This window comes from Cetorhinus maximus, chromosome 9 (assembly GCF_964194155.1).
Source record: "Cetorhinus maximus chromosome 9, sCetMax3.hap1.1, whole genome shotgun sequence".
NCBI lineage: Eukaryota > Metazoa > Chordata > Chondrichthyes > Lamniformes > Cetorhinidae > Cetorhinus > Cetorhinus maximus.
In genome coordinates this window covers 23,145,040-23,167,336 of record NC_135887.1, presented here as the reverse complement: position 1 = coordinate 23,167,336, position 22,297 = coordinate 23,145,040, and the positions used below count along the sequence as shown (strand labels likewise).

Here is a 22,297-nt window from a genome sequence, read left to right as displayed (position 1 = left end):
TTTGGAACCAACTTCACCCCTGCCTCAGCATATTTGCTACTGAAACCTTCAACCATGACTTTGTTACCTCTAGACTTGCCTATTCCAATGCTCTCCTGGCCAGCATCCCACATTCTATCCTCCCTGAGATTGAGGCCATCCAAAACTCTTTGCCTGTATCCTAACACGCACCTAGTGTCGTTCACCCTTCGCCCCGTGCTCCCTGATCCACATTGGATCCCAGTTAAACAATGCCTTGGTTTTAAAAGTCTCATACTTCAAATTCCTCCTCCCTCTCTCTGTCATCTCCTTCAGCCCCACAACCCATCTCCGGGAATTGGATCAATGCTTGAAGGGGGGAAAAAACTTGCAGGAATATGGGGATAGAATGGGGAGCGAAACTCATGGGTGTGCTCTTTGAAAGAGACTTGATGGGCTGAATGGCTTCTTCCTGTGTTCTACCATTCTGTGATTCTGATATAAATATAAATTATTGTTGTTGATTTACATGTGCTGTTCTAGTGTCAGTGAAGTAGAACCATCAGGAAAGACTGAGAGGCTTGGCTCTTTTCTCTAGAAAAGAGAAGGCTGAAGTCCTGACCAATACCAACTTCACATAAAGCATGATCTTAGCACATTACTATTTGTGGGGGCTTGCTGTGCGCAAACTGGCTGCTGCATTTCCTATGTTGCAACAGCGCTTACACTTCAAAAATACTTAATTCTCTGGAAAGTCTTTTGGGATGACCTGAGGTCATGAAAGGCGCCATAGAAATGCAAGTCTTTTCTTCCCTCACTTCAGCGCCAAGTGTGAGACTTGTGTCTCACTCAAAATGAATGCAGCTCCTTGCTGAGTCATCAGTCTACAAAGCTGGGCTAACACTGACACCTGGTGGTTATAATGTAGAAATGCAAGCTCAAGAAGCGAGCTCCCACCCAGACCAGTGGCCAATTCCTGATGGAGCAGCTTGAGAACCTGATGTTTATATATTATCAATAAAAAAATATTAATTCATCTGAAATTTGATATGTTTGAAGTATTTATTGCCCTTGCTGTTGAATGTTCTTGCCTGGAGGATTATTTTCCCTCGATTTAACTCTCAATGTTTAAAACACATTTACCTGGTCACCTATCTCATTGTGGTTTGTGGGGTCTTTGTGGGAAGCTCCATTTGTCCCTACAGCAGTGATTACATTTCAAAATCAATTCATCAGCTGCCCTCAGAATATGAAAGATGTTTTTCGTGATATTAGTTGAGGGATACATATTGCCCGAGGACATTGACCTCTTTGAAACAATGCCAAGGGATCTTCTGTGCTCACCTCATCTGAAAAACGGCACTTCCGTCAGTGCGCCGTCCACTCAAAGTGGGAGCGGTTTAGAGGAGGGACTGCGAGAGTTGGAGAAAATGTTAGGGGGAGTTGTGAAAGTTAGGGATGAGTGAAAGGCGCTATATAAACGCAAGTTCTTTCTTGTTCTGTGATAATCCTGGGTTGTGAGTGGCATCAACACATAACGTCAGTTGTCTAACTCCTGATCAATATTGACCAGGGAAACTGACTAGTCTTTATAAAAGGCCCCTTGTTAATTAAGCCTGGGTATTTCTTGAAAATCACATTAAACCTTCCACTATCCCAATAGCTTACAAGCTGAGATATCTATCAAGGCTTATCCAGGATCTGCATATGTGCAGGTTCCAGACGCATTATTTTAATAAACTTAATTAATGTTAAACCACAGGGCAGGGATTAGAGAAACAAAGGAGCTTTCAGTCAATGAGAAAGGCCTTGCATTCATTTATCACAGGGCCATCTGTCCACAATAGACAGGACTCTATTGCAAAGATACATCTCCTGGTCTTGGCTGAAAAACATTGGTCTCTCTATTCATATTTCATTCTACCTCCTTGACCCCTGCTCAGTCCTACAGCTACAAGAAAACTCTCCCAGTCCTTCCTCCCAGAGGCCATTCTGTGTGTGTGTGTGTGTGAGACTAGATATTGTTGAATGTTTGAGGAGGTGAGGCAAACTAAACCAATCCTGATCTGGTTCCTTGTCTGACACCCACGCTCATTTACAATCCAAGAGGACTTTTTGTCGTTCATTCTTGGAATGTGGGTGTCTTTTAAATGCCAGCATTTATTGTCCATCCCTAGTTGCCCCGAGGAAGGTGGTGGTGAACTAGCTTCATGAATCTTTCCAGCCCCATGTTGGGTTATGAACACCCACAGACAGAGCTGTTAGAGAGGGAGTTGCAGGATTTTGACCCAGCAACAAGGAAGGGTAGTTCCAAGTCAGGATGGCATGTGACTAGGAGGGGAACTTGCTGGGTTTGGTGTTCCTATGCACCTGCCGCCCTTGTCATTCGAGGTGTTAGAGGGCATGTTTGGGATTTGTTGTTGAAGGAACCTTGGTGAGTTGCTGGGGATCAGAAGCTGCTGTTTTTCATTCACTCTGAGGGTGATGAGTCCAGTTAGAATGTCAGGTCATCATCACAATGCTGTGTGTGGGAGCTTGCTGTGTGTAAATTGGCTGCCACATTTCCTGCAGTAATTGCACTTCAAAAAGTACTTCACTGGTTGTGAGAAGTTTGGAGTGTCTTGAAATCACGAAAAGTGTTTTTTTTTATATATATAATACCAGTCACTGCCTTTTCAAAAAGTTAACTTTGGGACATTGTGATTCTTTGCTGTATAAATGCAACTCTTTTGTTAAATATGAAGGAGTGAAATTGGCAAGAATCGATTCATGGCCTTAGTGACCTACATGGGTGCAGATCCCTGAGTGTCACTGAACTAACCTGCTCACACCTCTTCAGTGCAATTGTAAACGTTGGATCATCGTCAATATCACCAATTCATTTTACCTGTAATTGGTGTCAATTCAGTAAGATCCCAGATCCAGGTGTTAAGCCCCAGGAAGCTGATTTCCTTCAAGTCCTGAAATATTCTAACGGAGCATCATTGCTGCTCGAACTTAGCGAAACAAGTTGAAGACTGAGAGAATTCATGTCATCACAGTGCTCACATTTAATGTAAACCATCTACCACTCCTCAGACAGGGAGGGAGTCCCCACATTCTCCAGGGAGGCCCAGTATGCTGAGTTAAATGGTCAGAAATGGGACAGGGTTGTGGTTGGTACAATTGAACTTTAGCACTTACAGTTGGGAATAAAGTTAGCCTTTGAGTTCCCGCTCCTGATTGCGATCCAGTGACCCCTGTTGGAGAGTGAGAGTGAATGTGTATTTGTGTGTATGAGTGTGTGTTTGTGTGTGAGTGTGTGATCTTGTTTGAGTGTGAATGTGCAAATGTATTCTTGTGAGAGTTTTTTGTGTGTGTGTGTGTGTGAATGAATGTGTGTATAGATGAGAATATGTGTGTGTGAGTGTGTGTGTTTGTGTAAAATGGGTGAGGACACAACTGAGCCACCATGTTCCTGGCTGTCAGCGCTTAAGGGGTCACCGATGAAAATTGGCCTTTTAGTGGTATTTGGGTTTGAGGGACAGTAACCCCCAGCCCCACCCTGCACCCCACCCCCACCCTGCACCCCCACCCAACAACCCCACCCTGCACCCCCACCCAACAACCCCACCCTGCACCCCACCCCCACCCTGTACTCCCACCCCCGTCCAGCACCCCCACCCTGCACCCCACCCCCACCCAGCACCTCTACCCTGCACCCCACCCAGCACTCCCACCCTGCACCCCACCCCCACCCTGCACCCCACCCCCTCCCAGCACCTACACCCCCCAGCAGAGAAACTAAGGTGGAGGAAATCTTATTGGAAATAAAAGCAAGCGGAGCCGCCACGAAGGGTGAAAGGAAATTAGCAGCAGACTCTTTGAATCCTGATTAATGAAAGCACTTTAAAAAGAAATCCCCTCCAAGCTGCCGGCTATTTTAAATAGATGATAAGAAAGATTACAACATGGGGGAGAGAGAAACCTGTTTGACGAAGTTGCTAAGCTGTTTCAGCTTTATAATAAGGTTTAGCAAATCTTACAGCCTGTACAGTGCGGGATAATGATCAGCTAACTCATCTCTGCAGAGACAGAAAGCGAATCAACACACTCGGCATTTGCGCGAATTCCCCTCTCAAGGATTGATGGGTTTTTCCACAGGACCCATCGCCACTCACAATATCACCATTGGTGCTTTCCACGGCCCCCAGTGGCCCGATGTTGCTCCAAGGAGCACCTACATGGCTGTGGCCGCTCTCATGGGCAACGTGGTCATCTTGGCCACCTTCATGAACGGAATGGTCATCCTGGTGACCGTCAAGTACAAGAGGCTTCGCTCGCCACTCAACTACATCCTGGTGAACCTGGCCATTGCCGACCTGATGGTCACTTTCTTTGGCAGCACCATCAGCTTCTCCAACAACATTAACGGCTACTTCACGCTGGGTGAATCGATATGTCAGTTCGAAGGTTTCATGGTGTCTCTGACAGGTGAGTGGTCTCCATTCCTCCACAGGATTCTTCTGCAACCACCCCCCCTCCCCCAACCCACAACCTCCCAGCCTCCGACACCCCCTCCTCCCTCGGACCCACTGCTCAGAATCCACTTTTCTCGGATTCAGTGAGGAGCTAAGTTTGTACACATCCGGTTTGACCCTGGACTGTGCCATGAACTTCAAGAACAGGAGTTGCTCGTTCAGCCACTCAAAGTTGTTCTGACGTTCACTCAAATTGTGGCTGAGCTCTGCGCTCTATTTACCATCCTTTACTCCGTATCCTTTGCTTAACAACGCACCTCTCAATCACAGTCTCAAAAAATTCAATTGACAGCACCAACCACCCCCCACCACCCCTCCAGCCTGCCTCTCTCTGGGAGTCGGGGGGAGAGTTCCAGATTTCCATGACCCTTTGTGTGAACAAATGCTTCTTGACATCATCCCCAAATAGCCTGGCTCTGAAATTCAGATTGTGTCCCCTTGCTCCCTCCAGACTTCCCCACCCCTCCCCCTCCACCCAGGGAGATCAGCTCAGAGCACTTCCAAAATCTTCGAAATTCTAGGAAATACAAGCCAAAAATGTTCAACCTGATCTCCCAATTTAACCCTTTGACTCACATCGAAATGATACAGTGATGTTGTTCTGGTGAATCTCTGCTGGACCTCCTGTAAAGTTAGTTTATCATTCCTGAGGCGCAGTGCCCAGAACTGAATGCAGATGGAATCTGAGCCAGACTGTGTACAACTGAAGCATCAGTTCCTTGTCCTGGTATCCTTGAGATAGAGGGCAACATTCCACTAACCCTGTTCATCGCCGTTTGTAGCTGGTTACTAGTTTTCGATGATTTGTGCACTTGAACTCCCAAGTCAGCAGATCTCCTTCCAGGCGGTTATATTCCATCAATATTTAGCCCCAGTGACCATGGGTCTAAGAAAGGGTAATCAGCCAGGGTTCCTGACTACGTTATTCAATCATTCAATGACCACACCCCACTCCCCACTCCCCACCCCCAGCCAAGGGAAATCCATAAAGAAGGCCATTGCGTGGGTGTGGGGTTGGCTTTGACCACGATACTCTGATGAATTATTGGTGTCAAGAAACGGCTACCTGGCTAGAGGGTGTCCGGTGTCCATTAGAACCCACTGAATGACCAAAACCTTCAGGAAATGAGAGGAGGGCCTTAGCAAAGGAGAGAAGAAAAAAACTCAGCCCATCAGTGAATTGCTGGCAGGAGGGTTGGGAACCAGAGATCACTGATTTCAGACAATTGGTAAAAACTCCAATGCTGGATGTGAAGACCTTGGAGAAGGTGCAGAGGAGGTTGACCAGTATGGTACCAGGGATGAGGGGCTTTGGTTACGTGGTGAGATGGGAGAAGCTGGGATTGTTCTCCTTAGAGCAGCGAGGTTAAGAGGAGATTTGATAGAGGTGTTCAAAATCATGATAATCTTTGATAGAGTAATTAAGGAGAAACTATCTCCAAAGGCAGGAGGGTCAGTAACCAGAAGACACAGAATTAACCAGCAGAAGAACAAGGGGAAACATGAGGATTTATTTTGACCCAGCGAGTTGTTGTGATCTGGAACGTGCTGCCTGAAAGGGAAGTGGAAGCAGATTCGATAGGGACTTTCAAAAGGGAATTGAATGAATATTGAAAAAAATAAAAATTTACAGGGCAGAGGGAAAGAGCAGGAGAGTGGGATTAATGGGATAGCTCTTTCAAAGAGCCAGCATAGATAAAATGGGCTGCATGGCCTCCTTCTGTGCTGAAAGTTCTCTGGGTGGGTGGGGGGAGGGAGGTGAGAAGGGGAGAAGAGGAAGAACTGCGCAAACTGTGCTCATCCCCTGCAAGGGGATGTGTTCTTTCACTGTGTGCCCTCACAGTGTGATCACACTGTGTGCTGTCAGTGTGTGTGTTTTAGAGGGGAACCATGGGTGGGGGATCATGGCTGGGTTGTGTGTTCCTCCAGCCCATTAACAGTGTCACAAGCACAGAGAGAGAGAGAGAGAGAGAGTGGGGGGGAGGGGGGGGATTGGGGTGAAAAGTAGGAGGGGAGAGAAGCTAAGCTGTCTCGTTTGTCTTTCCTGAGTAGGCATTGTTGGATTGTGGTCCCTGGCGATCTTGGCCTTCGAGCGATACATCGTCATTTGCAAACCGATGGGCGATTTTCGCTTCCAGCGAAGGCACGCACTGGGTGGCTGCCTCTTCACCTGGATCTGGTCATTCACTTGGACTGTGCCGCCTCTCTTTGGCTGGTGTAGCTACGTACCTGAGGGTAAGGTACCAAGACTCTGGACACACACCCACCTCGAACACATGTGCCAAAATATCACACAAGCACACAAGAAATAAGAAGAGAAAATGCTCACTGGGCCCCTCCTGCCTGCTCCGCCATTCAATAAGATCATGGCTGACCTTCGACCTCCGCTCAGCTTTCCTGCACTATCCCCATATTCCCCAGGTCCAAAAACATGTCAGTCTCAGTCTTGAACATATTCAACAGTCGAGCATCTACAGCCCTTTGGGCTAGAGAGAGTCACAAATAATTTATAGCACAGGGAGAGGCCATTCAGCCCAATTGGTCCATGCTGTTTTGTTTCTCACATAAGCCTCCACCCATCCCATCAGCATATCCTCCTATTTCTTTCTTCCTCGTGTGTTAATCCAGTTTCCCCTTCAATGCGTTGATACTATTACCACTCCCTATGGTAGTGAGTTCCACAATTTAAACACTCTTTAGTAAAGAGGTTTGTCCTGAATTCCCACTTACATTTATTAGTGATCATCTTATATTTATGACCATTTTCTCTATCTCCACCCTATCAAACCCTCTAATAATCTGTAAGACCTCTTATCAGGTCATCCCTTTGTCTTTTCTTTTCCAGAGAAAAGAACCCCAGCCTTTTCAATCTTTCATGATAGTAATAATCTCTCAGTACTGACGTCATCCTGCTAAATCTCTTCTGCACTCTATTCAGTTCCTCCAACTCCCTCACTTATTTCTGCAAACAAACTAGCCACAAGACTCACAAGATGTGACTTTGCTTCAAAAGAATATTACCCTGCAGGAGGTGATTGTGTTTCCCCAGCTCCTTTCTCTTTAGACTCTCTGGGTTGTATTCTGGTCTCTGAGTCAGAAGGTTGTGGGTTCAAACCCCCAACTCCGCGGAACTGAGCTCATAACCGAGGCTGGCAGTCCAGTGCACTTCTGACGGAGTGCTGCGCTGTTGGAAATGTGTTTTTCAGATGAGATGTTAAAATAAGGCAGTGTTCGCCATCTCAGGTGGATGTAAAAGATCCATGGCATTATTTTGGAGAAGGTGAGTTCTCCCCAGTGCCCTGGCCAATATTTGTCCCACAAACATCACTAAAACGGATTACCTGCTCGTTAAAGAGTCGCTGATAATGGGAGTTGCTGTGGGTATGTTACCGCTGTGACGTGTCGAGTTTCTGATCATTTTCACAATCTCCCCTCACCTCCAAGGTGACTGGCCAGAGTCTATATGCCTGACAAACCGCATCAGGTGCTCACACTGTGTACTCTCACGATGTGCTCAAACTGTGTGCTCTGACTGCGTGCTCTTTGTGCGTTCTCACTCCGTGCATGTAGTGTGTGCTCTCACTGTGTGCTCTGACTGTGTCTACTCTCTGTGTGCTCTAACCGTGTGTGCTCACTGTGCGTTCTCACTGTGTGCTCTAACTGTGCGCTTCACTGTGCGCTCTCACTCTCAGCTGTCACTGTCTGGTCTCACTCTGGGCTCTCACTATGAGCTCCCAAGTTGTGATGTCACCGTGTCCCCTCACTGCCTGTTCTCGCTCTGTATTCTTACTGTGTGCTCTCACTATGTGCTCCGTGTGCTCTCAGCATATGATCTCAATGTGTCCCCTCACTGCTTGATCTCTCTGTGTGCTTTTACTGTGTGCTCTCATTGTGTGCGCTCATTATGTGCTCTCAATGGGTTCTCTCACTATGTGCTCTCACTGTGCGCTCTCACTATGTGCTCTCACTGTGCGCTCTGACTGTGATCTCACTGTGTGTTCTCACTGTGTGCTCTCACTGTGTGCTCTCACTGCGTGCTCTCACTGTGTGCTCTCACTGTGTGTTCTCAATGTATGCTCCCACTGTGTGCTCTGACTGTGTACTCTCACTAGGCACTCTCACTGTGCACTCTCACTCTGTGCTTTCATTATGCGCTCTCACTGTGTGCTCTCACTGTTTGCACTCACTGTGTGCTCTCACTGTCTGGTATCACTGTATGTTCTGACTGTGTACTCACACTGTGTGCTCTTACTGTCTGCTCTAACTGTGTGTTCTCACTGTATGCTCTTACTGTGGTCTATCACTGTGATCTCACTGTGTATTCTGACTGTGTGCCCTCCCTGTGGGCTCTCACTGTGTTCTGCACTGTGTGCTCTCACTCTGTGCTATCATTGTGTACTCTTACTGTGCGCTCTCACTGTGTGCTCTCACTCTGTGCTATCATTATGTACTCTTACTGTGCGCTCTCACTGCGCACTCTCACTGTGTGCTCTCACTCTGTGCTATCATTGTGTACTCTTACTGTGCGCTCTCACTGTGCACTCTCACTGTGCACTCTCACTGTGTGCTCTAACTGTGCGCTCTCACTGTGCACTCTCACTGTGCGCTCTCACTGTGCGCTCTCACTGTGTGCTCTCACTCTCAGCTGTCACTGTCTGCTCTCACTCTGGGCTGTCACTGCGAGCTCCCAAGTTGTGATATTACCGTGTTCCCTCACTGTGTGTTCTTGCTCTGTATTCATACTGTGTGCTCTCACTATGTGCTCCGTGTGCTCTCAGCGTGTGATCTCAATGTGTCCCCTCACTGCTTGATTTCTCTGTGCGCACTCACTATGTGCTCTCAATGGGTTCTCTCAGTATGTGCTCTCACTGTGCGCTCTCACTGTGTGCTCTCACTGTGTGCTCCCATTGTATGCCCTCACTGTGTACTCTCACTATGCACTCTCACTGTGCGCTCTCACTCTGTGGTTTCATTATGTGCTCTCACTTTCTGCTCTCACTGTTTGCACTCACTGTGTGCTCTCACTGTCTGCTATCACTGTCTGCTATCACTTTATGTTCTGACTGTGTACTCTCACTGTCTGCTCTTACTGTCTGCTCTCACTGTGTGCTCTCACTGTGTGCTCTGACGGTGTGCTCTCACTGTGTGCTCACACTGTGTCTGTTACTGTGTACTCTCACTCTGTGCACTCACTGTGTTCTCACTCTGTACTCTCACTCTGTACTCTCGCTGTGTGCTTGCACTGTGTCTCTCACTATGTGCTCTTCTTGCGTGCTCTCGCTATGTGCTCTCACTGAGTGCTCTCACCCTGTGCACGCACTTTGTGCTGTCTCTCTCTGCTATTATTGTGTATTCTCACTGTGTGCTCTCATTGAATGCTCTGAATGTGTTTTCTCACTGTGTGCTCTTACTGTGTGCTATGTCAGCCATCCCTGTGCACTCTCCCTGTGTGCTCTCACTCTGTGCTCGCACTGTGTGCTCTCACTGTGTCCTCGCAAAGTGTGCTCCCACTGGGTGCTCTCATGTGTGCTCTAACTGTGTGCTCCCACATTGTGCTCTCACTGTATAATCTCGTTGCATGCTTGCACTGTGTATGGTCTCTGTGTGCTCTCACTGTCAGCTCACACTGTCTGCTCTCACGGTGTGCTCTCACTGTATACTCTCACTGTGTGCTGTCAGTGTGTGCACTCACTCTGTATTGCCACTCTGCTTGCGCTCTGTGCTCTCCCTGTGTGCTCTCACTGTATGCTCTGATGGTGTGCTCTCACTGTGTGCTCTCACTCTGTGCACTCACTGTGTGTTCTCACTCTGTGCTCTCGCTTTGTGCTCTCATTGTGTCTGTTACTGTGTTCTCTCACTGTGTGCTCTCACTGTGTGCTCTCACTCTGCTCTCACTGTGCACTCACACTGTGTCTTTCGCTGTGTGCTCTTTCTGCATGCTCTCACTATGTGCTCTCACTGAGTGCTCTCACTGTGTGCTCTCACTGTGTGCTCTCACTCTGCCCTCACACTGTCTGCTTCCACTAGGTGCACTCATGTGTGGTCTCTCTTTGTACTCTCATTGTGTGCTCTCACTGTGCGCTCACACTGTGTCTGTCACTGTGTGATCTTTCTGCGTACTCTCGTTATGTGCTCTCACTTTGTGAAGTCTCCCTCTGCTCTCACTGAGTGCTCTCACTGTGTGCTCTCACTGTGTGCTCCCACTCTGCCCTCACACTGTCTGCTCCCACTAGGTGCACTCATGTGTGCTCTCACTTTGTACTCTCATTGTGGGCTCTCACTGTGTGCTCGTATTGTGTTCTCTCACCATGTGTTCTCACTGTGTGTTCGCACTGTGTGCTCTGCCTGCCCTTCCTGTGCACTCTCACTGTGCGTTCTCACTGTGTGCTCTCACTGTCTGCTCTCACTGTGTGTTCTCACTGTGTGCTCTCACTGTCTGCTCTCACTGTGTGTTCTCATTGTGTGTTCTCATTGTGTGCTGTCACAGTGCGCTCTCACTGAGTCCACTCACTGCATGCTCCCACTGTGTGCTCTCACTGTGTACTCATACTGTGTGCTCTCAGTGTGTGCTTCTCAGTCTGTGCTATCATTGTGTTCTCTCACTGTATGCCCTCATGTGTTCCGTCACAGTGTTTTTTCGCAGTTTGTTCTGACTGTGTGCTCTCACTTTTTGTTCTCACTGTGTGCTCTCACTATAGTTCTCACTGTGTGTTCACACTATAGTTCTCACTGTGTGTTCACACTGTATACTCTGTCTGACCTTCCTGTGTGCTCTCATGTGTGCTCCCACTTTGTGATTGCACTGTGTGCTCTCACTCTTTGCTCTCCCTGTGTGCTCTCACTGTGTGTTCCCACTTTGTGCTTGCACTGTGTGCTCCCACTGTGACTTCGCAAAGTGTGATCCCAATGGGTGCTCTCATGTGTGCTCTAACTGTGTGTTCCCACATTGTGTTCTCACTGTGTAATCTCGCTGTGTGTTCTCACTGTGTATGGTCTCTGTGTGCTCTCACTGTATACTCTCACTGTGTGCTGTCAGTGTGTGCACTCACTCTGTGCTACCACTCTGTGCTCGCACTGTGTGTTCTCACTGTGCGCTCTGAGTTCCCTACTGTGTGCCCTCACTCTGTGCTCTCACTGTGTGCCTTCACTGTGTGCTCTCATGTCTGCTTACACTTTGTCTGTTACTTTGTTCTCTCACTGTGTGCTCTCACTCTGTGCTCTCCCTGTGAGCTCTCATTGTGTGTTATCACTGCGTTCTCTCACTGCGTTCTCTCACTGCGTTCTCTCACTGTGTTCTCTCACTGTGTGCTCTCACTCCGTGCACTCATTGTGCACTCACGCGGTGTCGCTCACTGTGTTCTCTTTCTGTGTGCTCTCACTTTGTACTCCCACTGTGTGCTCTCACTGTGTGTTCTCACTGTGTACTCTCAATGTTTGCTCACACTGTGTATTCAAGTTGTGTGCTCTCACTGTGGTTCTCACTATGCGTTGGCACTGTGTGCTGTCTGACCTCCCTCTGTGCTCTCACAGTGTGCTCTCACTGTGTGCCCTCACTGTGTGCTAAAACTGTGTGGTCTCACTGTGAGATCTGTGTTCCCTCCCTGTGTGCGCTCACTGTGTGCTCTCATTGTGTTCTCTCGCTGTGTGCTCTCACTGGGTATGCTCTCTGTGTGCTCTCACTGTATACTCTCACTGTGTGCTCACACTGTGTATGCTCTCTGTGTGCTCTCACTGTGTGCTCACAGTGTGCCCCTCACTATGTTCTCTCACTGTGTCCTCTTTGTGTGTGCTCTCACTCTATGCACTCACTGTGTGTTCTCACTCTGTACTCTCATGCTGTGCTCTCACTGTGTCTCTCACTGTGTTCTCTCAATGTGTGTTCTTTCTATATGCTCTCACTATGTGCTGTCAGTGTGTGCTCTCACTCTGTGCTCTCACTGCGTGACCTCACTGTGTGCTCTCACTGAGCGCCTTCATTGTGTATTCTCACTGAGTGGTCTCGCTGCGTGCTCTCACCGTGTGCTCTCACTGCATGCTCTCACTGCGTGCTCTCACTGTAGTTCTCACTGTCTGTTCACACTGTATACTCTGTCTGACCTCCCTGTGTGCTCTCACTGTGTGCTCCCACTGTGACCTCGCAAAGTGTGCTCCCACTGGTTGCTCTCATGTGTGCTCTAACTGTGTGTTCCCACATTGTGCTCTCACTGTGTAATCTCACTGTGTGCTCTCACTGTGTGCTGTCAGTGTGTGCACTCACTCTGTGCTACCACTCTGTGCTCTCCCCGTGAGCTCTCGCTGTGTTATCACTGTGTGCTTTCACTGTGTGCTCTCACTGTGTGGTCTGACGGTGTGCACTCAGTGTGTTCTCTTACTGTGTGCTCTCACTTTGTGCTTACACTTTGTCTGTTACTGTGTTCTCTCAATGTGTGCTTTCACTGTGTGCTTTCACTCCGTGCACTCACTCTGTACTCTCACTCTGTGGCCTCATTGTGCGCTCACACTGTGTTGCTCACTGTGTTCTCTCACTGTGTTCTCTTTCTGCGTGCTCTCACTGTGTGCTCTCACTTTGTGCTGTCTCTTTCTGCTATCATCGTGACTTCTCACTCTGTGCTCTCACTGTGTGCTCTCACTGCATGGTCTCACTGTGGGCTCTCAGTGTATGCACTGAATGTGTGCTCTCACTCTGTGCACTCACTGTGTGTTCTCACTGTGTTCTCTCACTTTATACTCCCACTGTGTGCTTTCATTGTTTGCTCCCACTGTGTGCTCTCACTGTGTGCTCTCACTGTGCACTCTCAATGTTTGCTTTCACAGTGTGTTCTCACTGTGTATTCACATTGTGATCTTTCACTGTGGTTCTCACTGTGCATTGGCACTGTGTGCTCTGTCTGACCTCCCTCTGTGCTCTCACAGTGTGCTCTCACTCTGTTCTCTCACTGTGTGCGCTCACTGTGTGTTCTCACTGTGTATGCTCTCAGTGTGATCTCACTGTGTGCACACGCTGTGTGTTCACAGTGTGCTCCTCACTGTGTTCTTTCACTGTGTGCTCTTTGAGTGTGCTCTCACTCTGTGCACTCATTGTGAGTTCTCACTCTGTACTCTCATGCTGTGCTCTCATTGTGTGCTGTCACTTTGTCTCTCACTGTGTTCTCTCAATGTGTGCTCTCGCTATGTGCTGTCAGTGTGTGCTCTCACTGTGTGCTCTCTCTGCGTGCCCTCACTGTGTGCTCTCACTGTGTGCCCACATTGTGTATTCTCACTGAGTAGTCTCACTGAGTGCTCTCAATGTGTGCTCTCACTGCATGGTCTCACTGTGGGCTCTCAGTGTATGCTCTGAATGTGTGCTCTCACTCTGTGCTCTCACTGTGTGTTCTCACTGTGTTCTCTCACTTTATACTCCCACTGTGTGCTTTCATTGTTTGCTCCCACTGTGTGCTCTCACTGTGTGCTCTCACTGTGCACTCTCAATGTTTGCTTTCACTGTGTGCTCTCACTGTGTATTCACACTGTGAGCTTTCACTGTGGTTCTCACTGTGCATTGGCACTGTGTGCTCTGTTTGACCTCCCTCTGTGCTCTCACTGTGTGCTCTCACTCTGTGCTCTCACTGTATGCGCTCTCTGTGTGCTCTTACTGTGTATGCTCTCAGTGTGATCTCACTGTATATGCTCTCAGTGTGATCTCACTGTGTGTACACGCTGTGTGCTCACAGTGTGTTCCTCACTGTGTTCTTTCACTGTGTGCTCTTTGAGTGTGCTCTCACTCTGTGCACTCACTGTGAGTTCTCACTCTGTACTCTTATGCTGTGCTCTCATTGTGTGCTCTCACTTTGTCTCTCACTGTGTTCTCTCAATGTGTGCTCTCGCTATGTGCTGTCAGTGTGTGCTCTCACCCTGTGCTTTCACTGTGTGCCAAACTGTGTGTTCTCACTGTGTTCTCTCACTTTATACTCCCACTGTGTGCTTTCATTGTTTGCTCCCACTCTGTGCTCTCGCTCTGTGCCCTTACTGTGTGTTCTCACCATGCGTTCTCGCTATATGTTCTGTGTGCACTTACTGAGTGCTGTCACTGTGTGCTCCACCTGTGTAGTCCCACTGTCTTTTCTCACACTGAGCTCTCACTGTGTGAGGTGTTTGCTCTTGCTGTGTTCTCTCAACCTCTGTTCTGATTGTGTGCTCTGTGTGCTCTCACTCTCTGCTCTTACTGTGCATTTGCACTGTGTGCTCTCACTGTGTGCTCTCGCTGTGTGCTCTAGCTGTGTGCTCACACTGTCTGCTCACACTGTGTGATCTCACTGTGTATCTCTCTATGTGCTCTCACTGCATGCTCTCACTGTATACTCTCACTATGTGGTCCCATTGTCTTTTCTCACACTGAGCTTTCACTGTGTGAGGTGTTTGCTCTCACTGTGTTCTCTCAACCTCGGTTCTGATTGTGTGCTCTTACTCTGGGCTCTCACTGTATATTAGCACTGTGTGCTCTCACTGTGTATTTGCACTTTGTGCTCTCACTGTGTGTCTTCATTGTGTTCTCTTAGCTTGTGTTCTCACTGTGTGCTCTCACTCTGTGCTCTGACTGTGTATTCACACTGTGTGCTCTCACTGTGTTCTCTTACTGTGTCCTCATACTGTGTGCTCTCACGGTGTGCTTTCTCTGTGTGCATTAACTGTGTTCTCTCACTGTGTTTTCTCATGGTGTGCTATCAAGGTGTGCTCGCGCTGCGTGTTCTCAAGGTGTGTTCTCACTCTGCGGTCTGTTCGGTTTGCCTGTGTGCTCTCACTGTCTGTTCACACTGTGTGCTTTCTCTCCGTGCTATGACTGTGTTCTCTCACTGTGTTTTCTAACTGTGTGCTCTCAAGGTATGCTCGCGCTTGTCTGTTCTCAAGGTGCGTTCTCACTCTGTGGTCTGTGTGGCTTCCCTGTGTGCTCTTACTGTGTGCTCTCGCTCCGTGCTCTCAATGTGTGCTCTGACTGTGTGTTCGCACTGTGCGCTCTCACTGTATGTCCTCACTGTGTTCTCTTAGCTTGTGTTCTCACTGTGTGCTCTGTTTGCACTCACTCTGTGCCCTGACTGTGCATTCACACTGTGTGAGTCACTGTGTTCTCTCACTGGGCGCGCTCACTGTGCGCTCACACTGTGTGCTCTAACTGTGTGCTCTCACTGCATGCCCCTGCTGTGTGCTCTGACTGTATGCTCTCCCTATGTGCTCTGTGTGCAATTACTGTGTGTTCTGACTGTGTGTTCTCTTTCTGTGCTCTGCATGTTTACTCTCAATGTGTTTTCTCCCTGTGTCCTCTCACTGTGTGCTCCCACTGTGTGCTCCCACTGTTTGCTCTCACTGTGGGTTCTCACTGTGTGCTTTCTCTGTGTGCTATTACTGTGGTCTCTCACTGTGTGCTCTCTCTGTGTGCTCTCTCTGTGCTATCATTGTGTGTTCTCACTGTGTGCTCTCACTGTGCGCTCTCGCTGTGTGTTCTCTCTCTGTGCTATCATTGTGTGTTCTCACTGTGTACTCTCACTGTGTGTTTTCAATCTGTGCTCTCACTGTGTGCTCTCTCTCTGCTATCATTGCGTTTTCTCACTGTGTGCTCTCACTGTGTGCTCTCAATCTGTGCTCTCATTGTGTGCTGTTACTGTGTGCCCTGTGTGTGTGCTCTCACTGCGTGTACTCACTGTATGCTCTCAATCTGTGCTCTCACTGAGTCTGCTTGCTGCATGGTCTCACTGTGTGCTCCCAGTGTATGCTCTGAATGTGTGTTCTCACTGTGTTCTCTCACTGTGTGCTCTCACCATGTGCTCTCACTGCATGCTCTCACTGCGTGCTTTCACTGTGTGCTCTCATTGTGTATTCTCACTGAGTGATCTCACTGCGTGGTCACAGTGCGTGCTCCCACTGGGTGCTCTCATTGTATGTTCTCCATGTGTACTTTCACTGTGTGCTCGCTCTCTGTACTCTCACTGTGTGCTGTTACTGTGTGCCCTGTGTGTGTGCTCTTACTGCATGCACTAGCTGTGTGCTCTAACTGTGTGCTCTCACTGTGTTCTCTCACCATGTGCTCATGCTGTATGCTCTCACTGTGTGTTTTCACTGTGTTATCTCAGTGTGTGTTCTCACTGTGCTCTCACAGTGTGCTCTGTCTGCCCTCCCTGTGCACCCTCACTGTGCTGCCACTGTGTGCTCTCATTGTGCACTCTCACTGTGTGTGGCCTCACTGTGTTCTCCCACTGTGTGTTCTCATGATGTTCTCACTGTGTGTTCTGTCTGCCCTCCCTGTGCACTCTCACTCTGTGCTCTGACTCTGTGCTCCCACTGTACCCTCGCATTGCCTGCTCCCACTGTGTGCTCTGACTGTGTGCTCTCACTGAGTCCTCTCACTGCATGGTCTCACTGTGTGCTCTCAGTGTATGCTCTGAATGTGTGTTCTCATCGTGCTCACTCACTGTGTTCTCTCAATGTGTGCTCTTACTGTGTTCTCTCACTGTGTGCTCCCAGTGTGTTCTTCATTGTGCATTCTCAGTGAGTGGTCTCACTGTGTTCTCTCACTGTGTCTTCTCACTGGGTGCTCTCACTGTGTGAGGTGTTTGCTCTCATTGTATGTCCTCACGGCGTTCTCCCAACCTCTGTTCTGATTGTATTCTCTGTGTGCTCTTACTCTGAGCTCTCACTGTGCACACTCACTGTGTGTCCTCACTGTGTCCGTTTTTTAGCATGTGTTCTCACTATGTGTTCTGTGTGCTCTCACTGTGTGCTCTCACTGTGTGCTCTCACTGTGTGCTCTCACTGTGTGTCTTCACTGTGTTCTCTTAGCTTGTGTTCTCACTGTGTGCTCTCACTCTGTGCTCAGACTGTGTATTCACACTGTGTGCTCTCACTGTGTTCTCTCACAGTGTGCTCTCAAGGTGTCCTCATACTGTGTGCTTTCTCTGTGTGCAATCACTGTGTTCTCTCACTGTGTTTTCTCACAGTGTGCTCTCAAGGTGTGCTCGTGCTGTGTGTTCTCAAGGTGTGTTCTCATTCTGCGGTCTGTTTGGCTTGCCTGTGTGCTCTCACTGTGTGCTCTCACTGTGTGGTCCCAATGTATTTTCTCACACTGTGCTCTCACTGTAGGAGGTGTTTGCTCTCACTATGTGTCCTCATTGCGTTCTCTCAACCTCTGCTCTGATTGTGCACTCTGTGTGCTCTCACTTTGTGCTCTCACTGTGTATTAGGACTGTGTGCTCTGACTGTGCGCTCTCACTGTGTATTCGCACTGTGCTCTCACTGTGTGCCCTCATTATGTTCTCTTAGTTTGTGTTCTCACTGTGTGCTTTGTGTGCTCTCACTCTGTGCTCTGACTCTGTATTTACGCTGTGTGCTCTCACTGTGTTCTCCCACTGTGCACTCACACTGTGTGCACTCACTGTGTGCTCTCCCTATGTGCCCTGTGTGCAATTACATTGTGCTCTGACTGTGTGCTCTCTCTGTGTGCTCCACATGTTTACTCTCACTCCGTGCTCTCATTGTGTGCTCCCATGGTTTGCTCTCACTGTGTGCTCTCACTGGGCATACTCACTTTGTGTTCTCACTGTGTTCTTTCTCTGTGTGCTATCACTGTGTTCTATCACTGTGTTTTCTAACTGTGTGCTCTCTAGATGTGCTTGCTCTGTCTGTTCTCACTTTGTGGTCTGTGCAGCTTCCCTGTGTGCTCTCACTCTGTGCTCTGACTGGGTATTCACATTGGGTGCTCTCACTGTGTGCTCTCACTGAGCACCCCTACTGTGCACTCTCACAGTGTGCTCTCCCTATTTTCTCTTTGTGAAATTACTGTGTGCTCTCTCTGTGTTCTCCAAATGTTTACTCTCACTGTGTGCTCTCACTTGTGCACCCACTGTTTGCTCTCACTCTGTGTGCTCTCACTGTGTGATCACATGGTGTTTTCACTGCATGCTCACACTGTTTGCTCTCTATGTGTGCTCTGACTGTTTGCTCTGACTGTGTTCTCTGCATGTGTATTTGCACTGTGTGCCCTCTATCTGTGTCCTCTCACTGATGCTCACTCTGTGTGCTCACACTGTGTGCTCACACTGTGCGTTCTCAATGTATACTCTATGGGCTCTTGCTGTGTGCTCTCACTATGTGATCTCACTGTCTGCTCTTACTGTGTGCTCTCACTGGGTGTCCTCACTGTGTGCTCACACTGTGTGCTTTCACTGTGTTCTCACTGTATAATCTCACCGTGTTCTCACCAGGTGATCTCACTGTGTACCTCTCTATGTGCTCTTCACTGCATGCTCTCCCTGTGCGCTCTCCCTGTGTGCTCACACTGTGTGCTTTCTCTGTGTGCTATCACCGTGTTCTCTCACCGTGTTTTCTCACTGTGTTCTCTCACCGTGTTTTCTCACTGTGTTTTCTCACCGTGTTCTCTCACCGTGTTCTCTCACCGTGTTTTCTCACCGTGTTCTCTCACCGTGTTTTCTCACTGTGTTTTCTCACCGTGTTCTCTCACCGTGTTCTCTCACCGTGTTTTCTCACCGTGTTCTCTCACCGTGTTCTCTCACCGTGTTCTCTCACCGTGTTCTCTCACCGTGTTTTCTCACTGTGCACTCTCAAGTTGTACTCCCGTTTTCAGTTCTCAAGGTGTCGTCTCGCTCTGTGATCTGTGCAGCTTCCCTATGGGCTTTCACTGTGTGCTATCACTGTGTGCTCTCACTATGTGCTCCGTGTGCAATTATTTTGTGCTCTGGCTCTGTGTGCTTTGCATGTTTACTCTCACTGTCTGGTCTCTCTGTGTCCTCTCACTGTGTGCTCTCACTGTGGGATCACACGTTGTTCTCACTGTTTGCTCTCACTGCATGCGTCCACTGCATGTTCTCATTGTGTGCTCTCACTGTTTGCTCTGACTGTGTGCTCTGCATGTGTATTCGTACTGTGTGCTCTATCTGTGTCTTCTCACTGTCTGCTCAGTCTGTGTGTTCACACTGCGTGCTCTCACTGTGTGCTCTCACTGTCTGCACTCACTTTATCGTCTCACTATGTGTGCGCACTATGTGCTCACAATCTGCAATCTCACTGTGTGCTCTCACTGTGTGGTCCCATTGTTTGCTTTGTGTGTTTACTCTCACTGTGTGCTCTCACTGTGTTCTCTCTCTGTGTGCTCATACTGTGTGTTCGCACTGTGTTTCTCTCTATGTCCTTTCGCTGTGTGCTCTCACTGCATGCTCTCACTGCCTGCTGTCGCTGTATCGTCTCACTATGTGTGCGCTGTACCCTCTCACTATGTGTGCTCACAATCTGCGATCTTACTGTGTTCTCAAACAGTGTGCTCTCCCTGTGTGCTCTCCCTGTGTGCTCTCACTGTGTACTCTCACTGTATACTCTCACTATGTGGTCCCACTGTCTTTTCTCACACTGAACTTTCACTGTGTGAGGTGTTTGCTCTCACTGTGTGCTCAATATGTTCTCTCAACCTCTGTTCTGATTGCGTGCTCTGTGCGCTCTGACTCTGGGCTCTCACTGTATATTAGCACTGTGTGCTCTCACTGTGTATTTGCACTGTGTGCTCTCACTGTGTGTCCTCACTGTGTTCTCTTAGTTTGTGCTCTCACTGTGTTCTCTCACTGGGCACACTCACTGTGTCCTAACAAAGTGTATTCTCACTCTGTGTGCAATCACTGTGTTCTCTCACTGTGTTTTCTCACCGTGTACTCTCAAGGTTTGTTCTCACTCTGTGGTCAGTGCAGCTTGCCTGTGTGCTCTCACTGTGTGCTCACATTCTGTGGTCTCACTGCATGCTCTCACTGTCTGCTTACACTGTGTGCTCTCACTGTGTGGTCTCGCTATGTGCTTTCTCTCTGTGCTATGACTGTGTTTTCTCACTGTGTTCTCTCACTGTGTTCTCTCACTGTGTTTTCTCACTGTGTGCTCTCACTGTCTGCTTACACTGTGTGCTCTCACTGTGTGCTCTTGATATGTGCTTTCTCTCTGTGCTATGACTGTGTTTTCTCACTGTGTTCTCTCACTGTGTTCTCTCACTGTGTTCTCTCACTGTGTTTTCTCACTGTGTGCTCTCACTGTGTGCTCTCGCTATGTGCTTTCTCTCTGTGCTATGACTGTGTTCTCTCACTGTGTTTTCTCACTGTGTTTTCTCACTGTGTTTTCTCACTGTGTTCTCTCACTGTGTTTTCTCACTGTGTTTTCTCACTGTGTTTTCTCACTGTGTACTCTCACTGTGTTCTCTCACTGTGCTCTCTCACTGTGTTCTCTCACTGTGCTCTCTCACTGTGCTCTCTCACTGTGTTTTCTCACTGTGTTCTCTCACTGTGTTTTCTCACTGTGTTCTCTCACTGTGTTCTCTCACTGTGTTCTCGCACTGTGTTCTCTCACTGTGTTCTCTCACTGGGTTCTCTCACTGTGTTCTCTCACTGTGTTCTCTCACTGTGTTCTCTCACTGTGTTCTCTCACTGTGTTCTCTCACTGTGTTTTCTCACCGTGTTCTCTCACCGTGTTCTCTCACCGTGTTTTCTCACTGTGTTTTCTCACCGTGTTCTCTCACCGTGTTCTCTCACTGTGTTCTCTCACTGTGTTCTCTCACTGTGTTCTCTCACCGTGTTCTCTCACTGTGTTTTCTCACCGTGTTCTCTCACTGTGTTTTCTCACCGTGTTCTCTCACCATGTTCTCTCACTGTGTTCTCTCACTGTGTTCTCTCACTGTGTTCTCTCACTGTGTTTTCTCACTGTGTTCTCTCACTGTGTTCTCTCACTGTGTTCTCACTGTGTACTCTTACTGTGTTTTCTCACTGTGTTCTCTCACTGTGTTCTCTCACTGTGTTCTCTCACTGTGTTCTCTCACTGTGTTCTCTCACTGTGTTCTCTCACTGTGTTCTCTCACCATGTTCTCTCACTGTGTTTTCTCACTGTGTTCTCTCACTGTGTTTTCTCACCGTGTTCTCTCACTGTGTACTCTCAACGTGTGCTCACGCTTGTCTGTTCTCAAGGTGTGTTCTCACTCTGTGGTCTGTGCGGCTTCCCTGTGTGCTCTCACTCCCAGCTCTCACTGTGTGCTCTGACTGTGTGTTTGCACTGTGTGCACTCGCTGTATGTCCTCACTGTGTTCTCTTAGCATGTGTTCTCACTGTGTGCTCTGCTTGCACTCACTCTGTGCTCTGACTGCACATTCACACTGTGTGCCCTCACTGTGTTCTCTCACTGGGCGTGCTCACTGTGTTCTCTCGCCATGTGCTCTCACTGTGCTCTCACAGTGAGCTCTGTCTGTCCTCCCTGTGCACCGTCACGGTGTGCTCCCACTGTGTGCTCTCATTGAGCACTCTCATTGTGTGTGGCCTCACTGTGTTCTCTCACCGTGTGTTCTCACTGGGTGCTCTCACTGTGTGCTCTCACTGTGTGCTTGCTCTCTGTGCTCTCACTGTGTGCTGCTACTGTGTGCCCTGTGTCTGTGCTCTCACTGCGTGCACTGGCTGTGTGCTCTCACTGTGTACTCTCACCATGTGCTTCAATTTTGTGTGCTCACTGTGTGTTTTCACTGTGCTCTCACAGTGTGCTCTGTCTGCCCTCCCTGTGCACCCTCACTCTGTGCTCTGACTCTGTATTCACACTGTGTTCTCTCACTGTGCACTCTCACTGTGCACCCACACTGTGTGCTCTCCCTATGTGCCCTGTGTGCAATTACTTTGTGCTCTGGCTGTGTGCTCTCTCTGTGTGCTCCACAAGTTTACTCTCACTGCATGCTCTCAATGTGTGCCCCCACTGTTTGTTCTCACTGTGTGCTCTCACCGTGTGCTCTCACTGTGTGCTCTCACTGGGCATGCTCACTTTGTGTTCTC

The 22,297-nt window shown here is 48.7% G+C and overlaps 1 protein-coding gene across 1 annotated transcript in view; it reads left to right on the top strand.

The window, feature by feature from the left end:
• Positions 1–3,901: 3,901 nt before the first annotated feature.
• Positions 3,902–22,297, top strand: part of LOC144684447 (pinopsin-like) — a 75,304-nt gene continuing 56,908 nt past the window's right edge. The window contains exons 1-2 of the mRNA XM_078548237.1: positions 3,902–4,431; positions 6,531–6,713. Coding sequence (XP_078404363.1) covers positions 4,086–4,431; positions 6,531–6,713 — 529 coding nt within the window. The 5' untranslated portion in view covers positions 3,902–4,085. The remainder of the gene's footprint in view (positions 4,432–6,530; positions 6,714–22,297) is intronic.